General features: G+C 42.6%; 1 protein-coding gene across 1 annotated transcript in view; it reads right to left on the bottom strand.

Annotated features, from left to right (window-relative positions):
* CDYL2 (chromodomain Y like 2) overlaps positions 1–16,169 on the bottom strand; it is a 162,811-nt gene extending 146,642 nt beyond the window's left edge. The window contains exon 1 of the mRNA XM_019711013.3: positions 15,738–16,169. Within this exon, the coding sequence (XP_019566572.1) occupies positions 15,738–15,761 (24 nt within the window). The 5' untranslated portion in view covers positions 15,762–16,169. The remainder of the gene's footprint in view (positions 1–15,737) is intronic.
* Positions 16,170–16,390: the final 221 nt, after the last annotated feature.

The raw sequence follows: 16,390 nt of genomic DNA, 5'->3' as shown, positions 1-16,390 counted from the left end.
AATAACATGGACTCGGACGGCAGCAGGGGAAATGGCACTACCTAGGAAATGAAACTGACAACTCTTGGTGACTGAATTCATTGCTCTTACCAACAGTAGAAATTTCCCAAGAAGGCAGACTTGGGCTCACTCTCCAGCAGCTAACACCCTATGCCAAATGGAAGAGGCTGCCCTTCAAGACAGAGTACCCTATTTCCTTGGAAAGTTTCCTAGGAGGAACTTGGGTGATCATATGTGAAGGATGTATGCACTGGGTGAGGAATGAGAATAGATGACATCTAAGATATTCCAACCTTTAAGACTCTTTGCTAAATCAATGTAAATGTCAGGCCATGTGGACAACTCAATTTAAAATACCTAGGAAAGAAATAAATCATGGGTGTTTGTGTATGTATATATTATCTCATATATCAGTTTTCCTCTCTATTCAAGCTGAGTTTCTTGCAGAAAGTACACTGATAAATTACCATCAGCATTTTACAACTTCTCATGTAGATGGTGAATAAATAGTATTACATGTCTCTTTCTATTTCTTTAAGTATTGGTACAAATACTTCTACTCATTTGTACATACTATCTTAATTTTAGTAAAGATTAGTAATGTGTATGCTCTGCCAATATATTTTTTAAAACCAAGTAAGCAGACCCATTTGATAGAGTCTGGAATTATATGCATCACCAATGGGAAGCCTCGCTGTTTTGAGCCCAAATGCATGTAAGGCACCATTGTCCACCAGGCACCAAACTGTAAGTACAGTTTATGGTAGTAAAGAAGGAGTTCCAAAAACAGTATCCTGCCAATTTTAACCATGAAGGGATGCAAACACCATGTCAAACAAAGAGGAAAAAGCACATGGAAAAACGGACTGAGGCTCAGAAATCTGCCAAAAGGATGACATAAAACTGATCAAGAAATGTTACCAATTGCCCTCAAAACCAGTCTTCTCATGAATACTGAAGACTGAGTAAAGGTCAACCAACAGCAACACCACTGGAATTGGTTCCTCCATGGTAATTGCTATATGGGTGAAGCCATCATTATTTCTGAAACAGCATGGCTTAAAGTAGTGTTGACAAACATCTACTCAAACAAGCTCAAAGGGAGGATTTCCCAACCCAATTAACTAATTTCACAGGCACGCCTTCACATATCAACAAGCAGGATGGCCTATGCAATCCCTCTCTAGAACGATACGACATACACAACTGTGTTTTCATGCTATAAGAATGGAGAAGGAGGAAGCTTTTCTTGTTTTGTTACTAGGATCAACTAGTAACAAATGGAGGCAAGTTAGAAGGAAAACTGTGGGCATTTTATAATTTATCAAGAGATGAGGAGTAGTACCTCAGATGGCCTAGTTTAAATCTTGTCTCTTCCATCTGGTGGCTATGAGCCTCAGTTTGAATACAATGGAGATAACATCAGTACCCATCCCATAGGAAGGAATAAATTGAGACAAGAAGAATTTATACAGTTTCCGGCACACAGTAAACACTTATTTAGTGTTATCATTACTGTTTTTACTATTATTACTAAGTTTATTTTATACAAGAATCATAGGAAGTTGTACTTCAATAATCTATGCATCATCCAGAATCAGAGATTAGATTTCTTCAAAAGATATACCAATTCATTAAGTCAAAAACTAATGGGATTTGTATCAGCTTCCCGAAAAGTCAATACCATAGACATGGCCACACAAGAGTGGACAGTGGGGGATAATAAAACATACAAGTGCCTCAGTATAGCAAATATTTGCTATTTTTGCCATGTTTGTTAACCAAGAAAGCCATCTATGCCTTTCTACGTAGTACCAAAACACACATCAATTCAGAGAGAAAATTAGGTCTATGGTTTGAAGAAAGTGCGTATGCTTTTGCGTCCCAAAGGCAGCCATTGTGTGGTTCCCTTCCTCTTTCTCTTCACTACAAGACTCTTAGCAAAGTCTGTTTCACAGTTCCCTGTATGTACCGTATTCTTCAAAGTGAATGTGGTTTTAGGTGGCAACACAGACAAGCAAATGGAGCGATGTAAATATCAAGACACAAAAACGTTTACGCCTTCATTTTTTACTGCAACACATGCTTTGGATTCCATGACTTCCTCTGACTTCCAACAGTTCATAAATGAGTTTGGATTTCCAGGACAAGTTTAGATTTCGAGTGCTCCCAATAATGTCAAGGCCTGTGATGTCAGTAGGTTGAGGCAGGTCCTGACCTCATGGTTCATCAGCAAGAGAATTAAACAAGACTCAAGGCTGTGCTGAGCCTCACTGGCCTCTTTGACTAAGTCTTGCAGAAGAAAGCAATAATGACGCCCAGATTTTCAAGGCGACTCTACAGAATAGTCCAGGAAGATACCACCTCTGTCTCATGTATGACACACTCAGATTGTAGTGAAGGCAAATAACCACTTGTAGCATATCAAGCATTTGTATCCTTGAATAGAGAAAAAGACGTTCACACTTTTGATCACTAGTTGGAGATGTTAATGAACTAAATGACTTCAAAACTCCCAACTCCAAGCTTCAGCAACTTTCTGAATACAACACTGCATTAGCTTTATTGATGCTACAAAGCTAGATGCTTTCAGTGAGTGTTGCTTCTAAGAAACCAATGTCCACTGATTAATTCATCAATAAAGACATAGAAAGTAGAATCAAAGAGTTATATGTCTTTAGGAAAACTGAAAGATTGAAAAATGCCTTCAAACTTCATACACAACAGTTTATAGAGTTATCTGAGACTATATCAACCTGAATATACTGATTCTTTCATTAAACAGACTGGTTTTGGGGTTTTTTGGTTTTGTTTTGTTATTTTTTGAATCATGCGCTGTGCTAGGTGCTAAAGATCGAATAAGACAGAATCACTGCCCTCACAAAACTTACAATCTAGTGGGAGATTTAGAAAATAAGATAATGAATGACAACATACGTGAGTGCTATAATGAGAGAACAGGTTCTGTAGGAACCCACAGAAAACCCTTGATAAGTCAGGGAAGTTTTGCCAAGAGCAACATCAAAGCTGAGACCCAAAGGATGAGTAGAAATTAAGCAAGCAAAAAATTGTGGCGGGGGTTGATAGGGGAGACTGTTCCAGTCATTTGGAAGAGTGTGAGCAAACGAGAGCACATGGAACACACCAAAGTGAGAGCAGGTCTCTCTGGACAGACTATATACTGTACGTGGAGAACTAGCAAAAGGTGAGAAGGGGTCAAATCACCAAGAGCTTATACATCACTTAAAGGTATTTCATCAGGAGAGAGACATGATAAACTGGGCGGGGGGTGGGGGGGTTGAAAAGATCCTTGTGAGTACAGTATGGAGAAAAATTGGACTAGATGCAGTGATATCAGCTGTGAGGTGTTGGAGTGACCCAAACAATGGAAGTTGTCTTCTGAATTAAAGTGGTGAAGGTGAGTATGAAGAGAAAATGACAGATGTAAGAAATATGAAGGATGCTGGTTCAGGCAGAACATACATGATGTTTGGGCAAAACGAAGGAGGCCATATTTCTAGCTAAGGAACAGGTGGATGGAGGCATGATTGAGCTAGGAACCCAGAAGGAAAAGCAAGTTTTACACAGGAAGATCCCAAGGTTAACTCTGGGCATTTTGAGTTTAAAGAGCCCAAGTGCAGTTAGATGGATAGCTCTGGAGCTCAGGAGAAAAATCCAGACAAGTGTCAGAGACCTGGAAATCGTCCATTCACTGTAGCACAAGGGAAGAACAGAAGAACCCTGGGTCAAAACCGTAAGAAGCTCCAAGGTTTAAGGAACAGGCACTGTGCTGTTTACTTGAAACGAACATAATATTGAATGCCAACTGTAATTGAAAAATAATTTTTTAAAAAAAATAAGGGATGGGGACCCAACAGAAATGACAGCCTCTGAAATATTTCGCTGTAGTTAGCCCTGTGCTATACACTATACGGGGAAACAAAGAAATCATAAGCATGATCCTAACACATGGCCAGTCTGTCAGTACTCAAGACCCAAGTTGACCCAAGAAGCTACCAAAATGACAAATGTTGTTTTCAAGGGAGGGGCCGATAACCTAAAATATAACCAAGGTGACAGATGTGTATTCTGGGGGATCCAGAGCAGAGAGACTCACCAATCAGTGAACAGCAAAAATTGATGGTATAGATGTGATACTCCACCCAGGTCCCCTTTTCAAGGTTGATGTGCCCATCCCCTCAGCTTCTAGGAATATCACTGCTGCTTAAGGCTCACAGATGTATCCCTCAAAGTGAACTGCCCTCTGCCACAGGGACCTGCTCTGCCCAAAAACACACTCCCTCCCATGGGCTGCCTACCAGCAATGACTGGCTGATGCAGGGACAAGAGAGCCCAGTTCCCTCCTCAACCTGGGACATTTCTGAAGGGCCATCCCAGCTTCAGAGCTGCCCATAAGATCAGCTGAGACCTCAATTGTAACCTCATGGCAGATCAGCTTCACCATCTGTCCACTCCTGCCTTCCTCACTTCCTTACAAGTTATCTCCCAAGAGCATCCTTGGGTAAATCCTCTGGATACAATTCTCCGTTTCAGAGTCTGTATCTAGGCAGCCCAATCTAAAATGGATGATGTACATCAAACTGGGCCAAGCCACTGAGGCTACAGTCAAGAGGCAGAGCTACCAATGGCAGAGGCATTTGTAAGCTACACAGCAATCTTCGTGTGTGTCAGTGTGAGAGGAGTTCTGTCACCTGCAGGACTTCACAGAGATTGGCTACTCTCAATCTAATCATCACCCATAATGAGGGACAATGGCCTGAATGTTTCAATTTGCTTTAAGGGACTTTTGTTACCTAATAAATTTGCACAAGATCTGGTAGAAGGCAAAATGAAAACTTGAATTTCAAGGATAATCTGAAGGAATCTTCTTAGAAAAGGAAGAAAGTAACACTAAACAGGAAGAGGCAAAGGAAGTTCAGGCAAGAGAAGGCCAAATGGCCTGGAACATAGGTTTGAACACTTTCAATGATTCACCCAACAAATCTTTATTGAAAGGCTACTACATGCCCAGCCAAGTGCCACAGTTTAGGAATACCATCGTGAATAATGTAGACATGGTCCCTGCCCTCACAGACCTTACAGTCTAGCCAAGGCAATGAAAGCCTTTCCCCAATCAAAATGTTTCCAGGAAACATAGCACATAAAATCAGATGTCTGTGATCATTTCTTAGTGCAGATGTCCTTTGAAAATTTAACTTAAGACACTTTCCTACCACTGAGTTAACTCGTGAACTCCATAGACCTATTTTGATTTTCAGCAAAATTTTTAAATGAGGTCTGAGGATGTTAGTTATCTTCTTAGAACAGCCTCAGCAACTTATATCTGCATTTTATTTGTTTGCAAATAGTAAGATGATCTTTGATTTGCTACGAAAAGTGGTTGGAAATGGTATCAGGTTTGGTTTGCTCTGATCAACTTTTCTTGCAATGTCAGGGTCTCCCATCAATCTAACTGACCCTGAAGCCTGAAAGAAGAGATGAAGGAAATGTCTGTAACAAGTCTCACATTCCTTCTCTCAAATTTAAGTCAGAGCGCAGAAGGACCTAGAATTCTCAATACACCCCAACACTACCTTTAATACCATATGAGGAGACAAAGTGTTAGATATTCAGTTATCACATACTGATTATTATACCATGTCTAGAACATTCACCAACCACTATCACCTGAACTTTGAGTGGTATTTAATTAGAGTGGGGTGCACTGTGCTATAAAGCGTGTTTGCCTGTACACTTTTACGTGAAGAGATATGAATAGGCCTGATTTTTTTAAGAACAGTGCAGAACTACAACACTGCTAAAACAATGCATATGCCAGAAGTTCAAATATATGTCTTGAGATGGCAGGAAAAGCTGCATTCTGGGATCTGCTCACAAAAAAAGGGTTGACATGGACTGCCCATTTTAACATACTTAACACTCCAATGTGTTTAAAATATGATATATAACCATAGGTAGGTGTGAGGTTTTTTAACTATCACATTCTGAACGACAGTTTAAAATACATTTATAACTGCAGCCCCGGCACTGAGCATAGTTCAAGGCACAGAGTTGACTACAATAAATATTTGATTGATGGATTATTGAACAAATTACTATTTTAAAATAAAATCAAATCCAGCATTTGTATAAGATCCATGAATTGTTAGTAAGACCCCTTGAGACGTAATTTTTAAAATGCTGGACTAGAAGACAAAGAAATGAAAATCAAAGAGGAAAATTCCCTCATCAAGAGTCTAAGAATAGGGTGGTGACCCTTGGTAGGGGAATTCTTGGCGTGGAAGGGTGTGGCCCAGAGCCCCAGTCCCACAGATGTGTCTCTAAAGTCTCCATGCTGATATTTCTCTAAGTCATTTATAAAGCGATGTGATGGGTCAACCCTGGGGGATTCTGGAAGAGATGGGGTGACCTGAGTCAAGACAGAATAATTGGGAGCAGTGCCCTTAATAATAAGAGAGAGCAGGGCATACAATGACAAACTAATGGTCCTCCAAGGCTTCTCAGGCACCTATCACTTTACAAGGCCTGGTTAACTAGTGGGCCTTTCACTGGAGTGATGTGACCTTTGGAAGCAGAAGCTTCTATCCACTGGCTAAGGCTACCTGGGAAATGTTAAAAGAAGACAAATGAGCTGAAAGAAGAAACGAGAAGGAGTGGATCAGGACCGAGAGGAGCTACTCTTCGTCATTCAGTCAACTACCAGAGCCGAAAACTGACAGAAGGCAAGGGTGAATTTGGGACCCAGGAGAGGCCTGCCCTAGAGGTCCAGCACCACCTGTGCTTGCCATCTGCAGCTTGGCTTCAGTAAAACAACTCCAGTGTGACACCAAGCTGTGGCAAGGTTGTTGGAGCTCTAGGCTTGCCCTTGTTCACACATACATACAAACATGATGATGACAGCTACTAAGTAAGGTGTTTACTGAAGAAGTAACAGACTCAATCACAAAGAGAGTTTTCCAAAATAGAAGAGATCTTATTTTACAACATTGGCCAGGAAGGTCCAAAAGAATTAAAAGAATTGTCTGGCCACACAGTGTTACCAAATGGTGGTGTGGACGAGAACCCTGTTTCAATCAGCATTCATCCACAGACACAGAACCACTAGAATATATACACTGAGTGATTTATTTCAAGGAATTGGCTTACATGGTTGTGGGGTTGGCTAGGCAAGTCCGAAGTTCATAGGGCAGGCCATTAGGAAGGGCAAGCTGGAACTCTTCCAGGCTGAAGTTGCTGTCCACAGATGGAATTTCTTCTTCAGGGAAGCCTCAGTTCTATTCTTAAGGCCTTTCCATTGTTTGAATCAGGCCCACCAAGATTATCTTGGATAATCTCCTTCACTTAAAGTCAACTGATTATGGACTTTAATCACATCTACACAATACCTTTATTTTTTTATTAAATTTATTGGGGGTGATGTTGATTAATAAAATTATATAGGTTTCAAGTATACAATTCTATAATACACTACCTGTATATTGCATCGTGCGTTCACCATCCAAAGTCAAGTTTCCTTCCATTACTATATACTTAACCTCCTTTACCCTCTTCCACCTCCCTCCTTCCTTACTTATCCTCCAGTAACCACTAAACTGTTGTCTGTGTCTATGAGTTTTTGCTTGTTTGTTTGTCCTGTTTCTTTGTTGCTTTCAGTTTTATATCCTACATATGAATGAAGTCATATGGTTCTCGACTTTTTCTGTATGACTAATTTTGCTTAGCATGATAATCTCAAGATCCATCCATGTTGTCAAAAATGGCACAATACCTTTACAACAACAACTTAGTGTTTGATTGAATAGCCTGGGACTGGAGCCAGCCAAGTTCACACATAAAAATAACCATCATTTTCATTTATCAGTAACACTAGTATTCTGTTCATCCTTCTTCTCCTCCCAGAGGAATGCTGGTGTGGCAAAACCTTAATGAAGAAGTTTATCTCCTTGTCCTCAAGATCTTGTCCGTGAACAAATTTTATTTAGAAAGGTTCTATATATGAATACAATATACATGTTCTACTTTTTTCTCCAGCAAAAAGCACTGAAGACACTGGACCCCACTGTCATAGGTCAGCAAGAGAGGAATTTGTAGGGTTTATGGAAAATCACTTCTAAGAATGTAGGTCCAATAACCCAAAGTCTATACCATAATATTTTATTATCCAAATCATCCAAAGTAGCAGAGCATATATAGAACAAGGGGAATGGAGATGGCTGATCCATTTTCCCACCCCACCCCTGGCTATCCCATTCACTCTTTCTTCGCTATCACACCCAAGATTCTTAAGTGTCACCCAGGTAAGAAGTCTCTACATCCACAGTCCCACATCCTCTACTCATCATCACACTGCAATCAAGCCCTCCCCCACCCACCAACACACTCTATGGAATAGATGCTCCCCCAGGTTACCAATGCCTTACTGGTTATGAAATCCAAAGGACATTGGTTATTTGACCATACCTTCTTTCTTGAAATACAATTTCCCACTGCCTTCCATAACAGCAAAGCTTCGTTTTTCCTTCTATTTCTCTTGCTAGTCCTTATAAATCTGATCTTTCTCCTCTTCTATCCCTTAAATGTCCATTTTCTCCAGTACTCTGTCATTGAACCCTCCTCATGTTTACACACTGTCCTTTGGCTTTAATTATAATCTATACATGAATAAGAGTCCCAATCTCTATCTCCATGCCAAATACTGCTTTTGAGCTCACATGACCTACCACTATGGACATCTATACCTGGATGTCCCACAAACACACTGAACTCATTGTCCTTTCCACTGCCCCTACCACCATCAATCAATGCTTCTTCCTGGGTTCTCTATCTCCATGACCGGTCCCACCATACACCTAATGGACTAAAACAGAAACCAAGAAGTTATCCCTCAACTCCTGCTTTTCCCTCAATCCCGACATACTGTCAATCAGGTTTTATTTGAAGAGGAAAGGGGAGAGTGCACCACATTTTCCAGCCTCCTTTGCAGCTAGGTATGACCATGATATTATGTTCAGGACAATGAGCTAAAAGCAAAATTCCAAACAGCTATTTAAAGAGGATGACTCAACTTTTGCTCTTCCCTCCTTCCTGTTTCTTCCTTCGTCTTACAAAAAAAAAAATGCTTAGGGCTCCATGGCCACCTTGGACCAAACAGTGACTTTGAGAACAGAAGCCACAGCTGAAGATGAAAAAGATAGAAGGAGCCTGGTACTCCGAGAACTTCACAGTGCATCATACTACCCTTGGACTGCTTAACTCCAAACTCATTTCATGTTAGAAAATAACCTTAAAATGGGACAGTTAAGAAAATAAGTATATTTTCTATTATATAGAGCCAAACATAATACTGACTGATATACCAAATTGTGTTCATTCTTTTTAGATCTTTCAATTTCACCTATGTCTCTCCATCTCCACTATCACTCCTTTAGTTCAAGCCACCACCATTGCTTGGTTCAATTACTGAAAAAAGCATAGTAACTTGTCAGCCTGCTTCCCGTCTTCCTCCAATCTAATCCACTGTCCATTTGTGAAGGGCAATCTGAGATTGTGCATCAATATAGTATTAAAAATGTTCACATTATTCAAGCTAGTAGTTACACTTCTCAGAATTTATCCTGAAGAAAAGAATAAGATATTCATACAAATAATTATGTTCACGGAAGTTAGTAACAGCAATAGTCATAATGATTTACAAATGGAAACAATCTAGGATGTCCAACAATAGGGAATTATAGACAACATAGTGCATCTATTCAAGTGAGAATTAATCTGGCATCAAAAATCATGGTATAGAATAATATTTTAGGATATAAGAAAATGTTCACTTTATTTATTTACTTATGGAAAAATGGGTTATACAACAGTATGTTCCCTACATTCCAAATTGGTTTTTCAAATTACATAAATATCTGTAGGAAACAATTTCACTCTTACCTTTCTATGATACCAAAAAAGCTAACATTTTAATTAATTCAGATATCACATTAGTATTTATTTACATCAAGTATGTACTTAATGCATAACAATAATTATCTCAGGTTTTACAATTTTCATTTTTTTCTTTATGCTTTCTATTTTTTTAAAGATGTAACACTACATTGCTTTCAAAAACATAAAATATAATAAATATTCTCAGTAAGTCTTGCAAATCTTATGTTCATTTCCTAATTTAAACTCCTCAATAGCCAGCACCTCTTCAACGAAGCCTTCTCTCATTCCCCGAAGACTGGATCCCCCCATTCCAGAAATCTCTATCATCCCTTATACTGAGACTTTTCCCACTGCACTGTATTCATAAACTGCCTGTTTTCTTAACTATATCTCTGTCTAGACCATATGCTCATTGAGAGCACCATGTCACAATTTCTCTAGTGCTTGGCATCTATTTGGTGTTCTATTAATGTGAAATGAATGATGACTGTGCTATGAATTCAGCCACATCTACACTTTTCTTCACCATCCAAGAGATGCAGAACGATGCATATCTTTGGAATCTCAATGTATGTCTCCAATACTTAAGATCTTTGATAATTACAACACCTGAACTATTCCTTAGCAGTTGGTCAGGCTGCAAGGAGCTATTCAAACTCCTTTCAAGGACAGTTTAAGCCTCTGAAGGAATGATCTCATGCAATGAGGAATGACTTGACATAAAAGTCTACGTGGAAATAAGCTAATGTCTACCCAGAATAAATAATTGAAAATAACTTTCAAAAGATGGGAGAATCATACATCCATTCAATTTTCATCAGGTGCCTACTAGGTACCAAGGAATCGATTCAACTTAATCGATATATTTTCTTTGGAGATGTTTGCCTCTTCAGAAACCGGTACAGAGATTCAAGCAGTTACATCACTGACCCATCTGTTCCGCTACAACATGTGTTTCTTTTGACAGGAATTACCCAGATATGATTGGTAAATAGGGGAATGATGTCAGTATAACAAGTAACTTGTGTTGATTCTTATGTGATTTTTTCCAGTTTGTTGACATTTTAAAGAATCATAGGAAAGCGCTCTAACAAGGAAAGAAAAAGACTTAACGATGTATGAAGACCTTAGAACAAAGCTGGAAATGCACTCAAGTGCCTTCTTGTAACGTGAGTAGTGGCTGATCGTGGCTTTAAGAACCACTATGCTTTCCACTGTTAACCTGCCTGGCAAAGCTGCAAGTTACAGATAAAGAAGCTATGAAAACAATATTATGGGTGATCACTTTGTAAAGTATATGAATGTCTAATGACTATGTTGTACACCTGGAATGAATATAATATTATATGTCAACTGTAATTGAAAAATAAATTTTTTTAAGAAGAAGCTACGAAAATATTTCTCCCTATACAGATGCATGAAGAGGGCTATGCCTTGGACCAGAATTAATTTTGATGATGGTTCTCTATTAGAAAGAAATGTCATCTGCGATCTACAGAGAGAAGAAGGAAGTACAAGCCCAATTTGAAGCTGTAAAAATGGACTGACCTATTAGGGGCAAACACTAACCAGGTGGAGATTTAACCAAACTATTTTTATTAATTTGTTTTTGTTTTCGATTCTGGTTACAAAATTCCGTATGTTTTCAGCAGTCTGTCTCAATCCTGTTTTCTGCATAAGCCATTTTAGGTTTTAGTGTGTGATTTTGCGGAACACAAGGTACATGTGTAGTGCTATTATGGAAATGCCTGTGTTCATCACAAGAACAGGGTCAATTTTTAACCAAAGTACATTTCTTTCAACAAAACTAAAATTATCCTATCATCATTGTTATTTGTTTTATATGGAATGAAATGAAAGCAGTATTTTCATATATATATTATATACACACACACATAGACACACATACACATAATTGCACACACGCATATATATTAAGTAGCTACGGATGCATGCATCACTCCCAGAAAAAGACATACGGCATTTCATCCTTTTGAGATAGAATTTAGCAAGTATAAATAAACTGAATGTCAACAAACACACAAGGAACTATCACTGTCAAGTCCATCTCAATAAATGTCAACTTGGCCACTGCTGATTTTCTCTATAGCCATATAGCATTCTCTTTAAACATTTTTGCCAATGAAATAGAGACCTCCACAATGTCAGCTAACCACAAGAGAGTAGGATTAAAAAAGCACCCAACAGCCTCAGGGAAAGCCACATGGTTGAAGCTTAAATGCGTTCAGTCCTTTTGATGAATAACAGTGTGGTTCTCTGGACTCACTCACTTCCTATGGAAGGGAACTAAGAGCCACCCCTACACACGGTGTTAGCACCACCAAAAGACCATGAGCCAGGAAAGAAAAGAGAACCTAGGGTAACAATACAAAGATAACAAAGGTCACCCGATGTGCTTTATATATACTTAACTCAATCTTCTGTTCACAGATTCAGTCAACAAGTACTTGATGTGCAAGAAGCTAGGGATACAGAGATGAATAAGACAAGAGAACAGGGCTCCTTATTCCCCTGATTATGTCTTCCTGATACCCAAACATCTTAGCAAATGATTGATTAGAATCCTGGGGTTGCAAACTCTAATGCCTACTGAAGCCAGATAAGCAATATCAGAGGGAAGCAGAATGGGTACATGGTAACGTGAAGCACCGGGACAATGACAAACTAGAGGTCAAATGCTCCATCTAAAGGTACTCAAACCCATTTTTCTTATCTACCTTCAAGGTAAGGCAAAATACATAGATAGCCTAGATCTGGCTCACAAACTGCCACTTTATGACCCTAATGTTTAGCAGAATGTAGACAAGAGCATTTGAATAAGGAATTTCATTTTGTATCCAGACAGACCAACCAATATTTAAGATCACTTTCCTACAGGTGATGGCTGCAATATACCAAACGACAAGAACTCTACTATAGAAGAAAAAGGCAGAACAACCTGTCAAGATCCAATATTTTGGAAACTGAGCTTGATTCTATATTTCTTCATTATGATTGAAGAGTGCCATTACACAAACAAGTTTTCATTTTCTGGCATCATTATAATCACACCTATTTCTAAAAACTATTATTTGGGGAAGGTTTACTCTTTACAACTTAATTGTCTGAAGTACCAAAGAGAAGAGGAAGAATCTCTATAATCCAAATCACATCTTCACCAGAAAGGGTCAAGTAATGTCAATAAACACACATATCAATTACAAATGTTCTTCGCCCACTCAGAATGTGATTTCTTGGTTAGAGGTTACAAGAAGTCATTTTATATACACTCAAATATAATATTTAATTAATGTAATACCACTATTGAGAATTAGATCAGTGTTTTTTTCTTTCAAGGTCAATCGATGTACTGGATAGTCTAAGAATTGTCCTTAAATCAACATCCTATTTTTTTTACACACACAATCATTTTAGTTAGAGCTATATATGCTAATGTACAATTAGCACTTAATTGTTTTTAAAGCTAAATTTGGACAATTTAAATTCTTCAGTATATATTATACACTGTAGACACAGGCTATAAAAATGTTGACATTGGTTATATTCTCATAATGCAATTTAGCCCTTTAAGTAATGACTATGCAAATAATCAGCCATGGGAAAATTATATTACATCTAGTACAATTACCTACTATCACAGAAGTAATTAGTATTATTGTCCTGCTTATTGAACTTCAATGAGAACTCTTGAGGTGCTAAGGTAGTTCCAAGGCTGGTGTGAAGACTCCCCTCTTAACAGACTCATCTGGCAACTATAATTACCAATGTTAAGAAGGGCAGTTTCAGATGAACATTAAACAAGAAATTATCCCCTGAAGGTTCATAAGTTCCAAACTTTAAATGGAAAAATACCGACAGCCCCTAATATGTCCTCTTAACACCTTCACGATGCAACTTTTCACCCAGGCAAAGTCAGCAGCTCTGACTAAGTATCAATGAGTAGAATAATCCATGCTCCCACAGAGATGAGCTTTGACCCTGAACAACATCTATGTTTGGCCAATGCCTTAATAGCGCTAGTTATACTTGGGAAAGCTCAACCAAACCTCCCATTTTACTGTGCTTCAACTTTTAAAGAAATTGCTCCGCCATCTTGAAACAGACCAACGTGTTTCTTGGGTGACCCATTGGCCACAATCTGCCAGAGTTCTTCACCGGGTTTCTACCTAACTTCATCTTAGGGAAAAGCATAGGGAAGAGGAAGGCAGTAGCGTAGAGACGAGGTCAACTTGCATCATTCTTTCAAGGAGTGCTAAGATCACACATCATGCCACCTGAGCTCACTGGCTAGTGGACCATGACTGGGCCTCACCAATTCCAGAATCATCTAAAAAACTATGGTTACACAGGAAGCTGAGATGCTAACTTGCGTGTTCTCCATTCTTCTCTCACAACAAGCAGCAAATCCACCATCTGAAAAAGCTTCAGCTGCCCAGAGGGACCAAAGGAAAACTTCATCGTGGGTGAGTCACCCCTACAAGTTTCTTGGGGGTGAATCACCACTGCAGTCTCCTACCCAGAAGGTTAATTCAATCCACCCTTTGGGTGCTCATCTGAATTTTGCCCAAAGCCTTGAGAACCAGGGCTGGTGTTAACGGATTTCTGTTCAGGGAGTCCAGGTCCAGGCTGATCAGTGACGCCGGTTTCTTGGAGGATCAGCAGGCCTTCTAGTTGAAGGTATCTGGTCTCTTCGCTTCCTCATCCTGAACCTCTGTGGAGGTGTTCTCCCCAGGGAGTGAGGGTTGTTCCTTGTTTCGTCCACTTGTGGGGAATCCAAACGCAGAAACAATTGTGTCCAGAGCTATCAAAAACCTAGCTCCTCAGAGGCCACGGCTATTTCTCCATTGTTTCCAAGATGCCAAACTAATGTCTTCCTTGACCACTTTTGAGACACTTTCAAAGTATCCGATGCGGACCACACCTGTGTGGACCTGGAGACAGGTATCCACTGAGGATGACAGCGTGTTAGGAGCAGGGCTCACCTCCCAAGTCCTCTAGGAACGTGTTACCACCCACCTCCGACTTCCATGTTCTCTTCCTTCCACCGGGGACCCTCTGCAGCGCCCCCTTTCGCCCGCAGTGAGCACTACACCCGCAAGGACCGCCCCCACGCCCCGGCCTGGAGGGCTTCCGAGCCGGTGACGGGGGCAGCAGGTGGGGGGAGGGGGGCGGTGGCCTGGTGGCCCCGGGGAGCGGTTTGACGGACGTCTCCCGAATCCCTACCCTGTCGCCCCCTTCGCAGCGCCCCCAAGACCCCGCCTCGCCCGGACTGGGCTCCGTTCCCATCTCCCGCCCCCCTCCTCTCCCGCGCCCCTGGCCCAACCCGGGCCGCGCAACCCCTGCCCCGCACCCCCGCCGGCCGCCACGCGGCCCCCCGCATTCCCGGCACGTCCGGCGCCGACTTTTACCTGTACTTTCTGCACTCAGGCGGCTCGTCGGGCGACAAACACCTCCCCGGGACCGCTACCTCCCCCGCCCCGGCTCCGCCCGGCTTCCTCCTTCCCCTCCAAGGCCGCAAAGTAGATGGAGTAAGAGAGTGTGTGTGCGAGAGAAAGAGAAAGAGGGAGCGGGCGCGGGCGCCGCGGGAGGGCGGGCGGGAGGGAGGCGCGCCCGGCCCCCGCCGCCCTCTGGCCGCCGCCGCTGCCGCCGCCGCCACGGGCTCGGCAACTCCGGCTCGCGCCCGGCCCCGGCCCCGGCCCGGTCCCCGCCGCCCGCCGCCCGCCGCCCGCGGGCTGGGGCCGGCCCGAGCCCCAGCGTCCCCGTACCTCGTAAAGGTCCCCAGAAGCCATGCCAGGCTGCGGAACTTGGCTCGCCGGGTGTGCGCGTCTGCTCGCTCGCGCCCTCCGTGCGTGTGCGCGAGGGGGCCAGGGTGCGCGTGTGTGTGTGCGCGCGTGTGTGTGTGAGTGTGTGTGTGGTGTGTTGAGTAAACTGTGTTTTTGCAGAATGACAGGCTTGGGGGCTGCCTATGCGCAGAATCAGAGCGGGCGGCGGCGGGGCTGGCGTAACCGGCAGCGGCGGCGGCGGCGGCACGAGCGCGGGCAGTAGCGACGGCCGCGCAGCGCGCCCGGATGGCACCGACGCGGCCCGAGCGCCACGGCCCCCGCGACCCGGCGACCCGGCGGCGGTGGCTGCAGCGGGCAACGGCTCGCCCCGGCGCCGCCTGCAGGAAGCCGCCCCGCGCCCGCCGCCGGCCCGGACGCTGCTGCCACTGGGCGAGTCCCCGCCCCCCGGGAGCCCGGCCCGGCCCCCGGGGCGGGGGGGCGGGGGCGATTGCCCGGCCGCGCCCCGGGGGACCGGTCCCAGAGTAGGGGAGCTCTCAGGCCCGCCCTGCCACCCCGGGGCCGGCTCTGGAGGCGGCCGGCGGGGCCCCCGGGGGTGGCGGGCCAGGTGCCCGCCCGGCGCACCCGGCCGCAGGCTG

Source organism: Rhinolophus sinicus, chromosome 8, assembly GCF_057876585.1.
Source record: "Rhinolophus sinicus isolate RSI-liver-muscle chromosome 8, RSI-T2T, whole genome shotgun sequence".
NCBI lineage: Eukaryota > Metazoa > Chordata > Mammalia > Chiroptera > Rhinolophidae > Rhinolophus > Rhinolophus sinicus.
The sequence above is the reverse complement of the archived record's forward strand: the minus strand, read 5'-3'. Positions and strand labels throughout refer to the sequence as shown.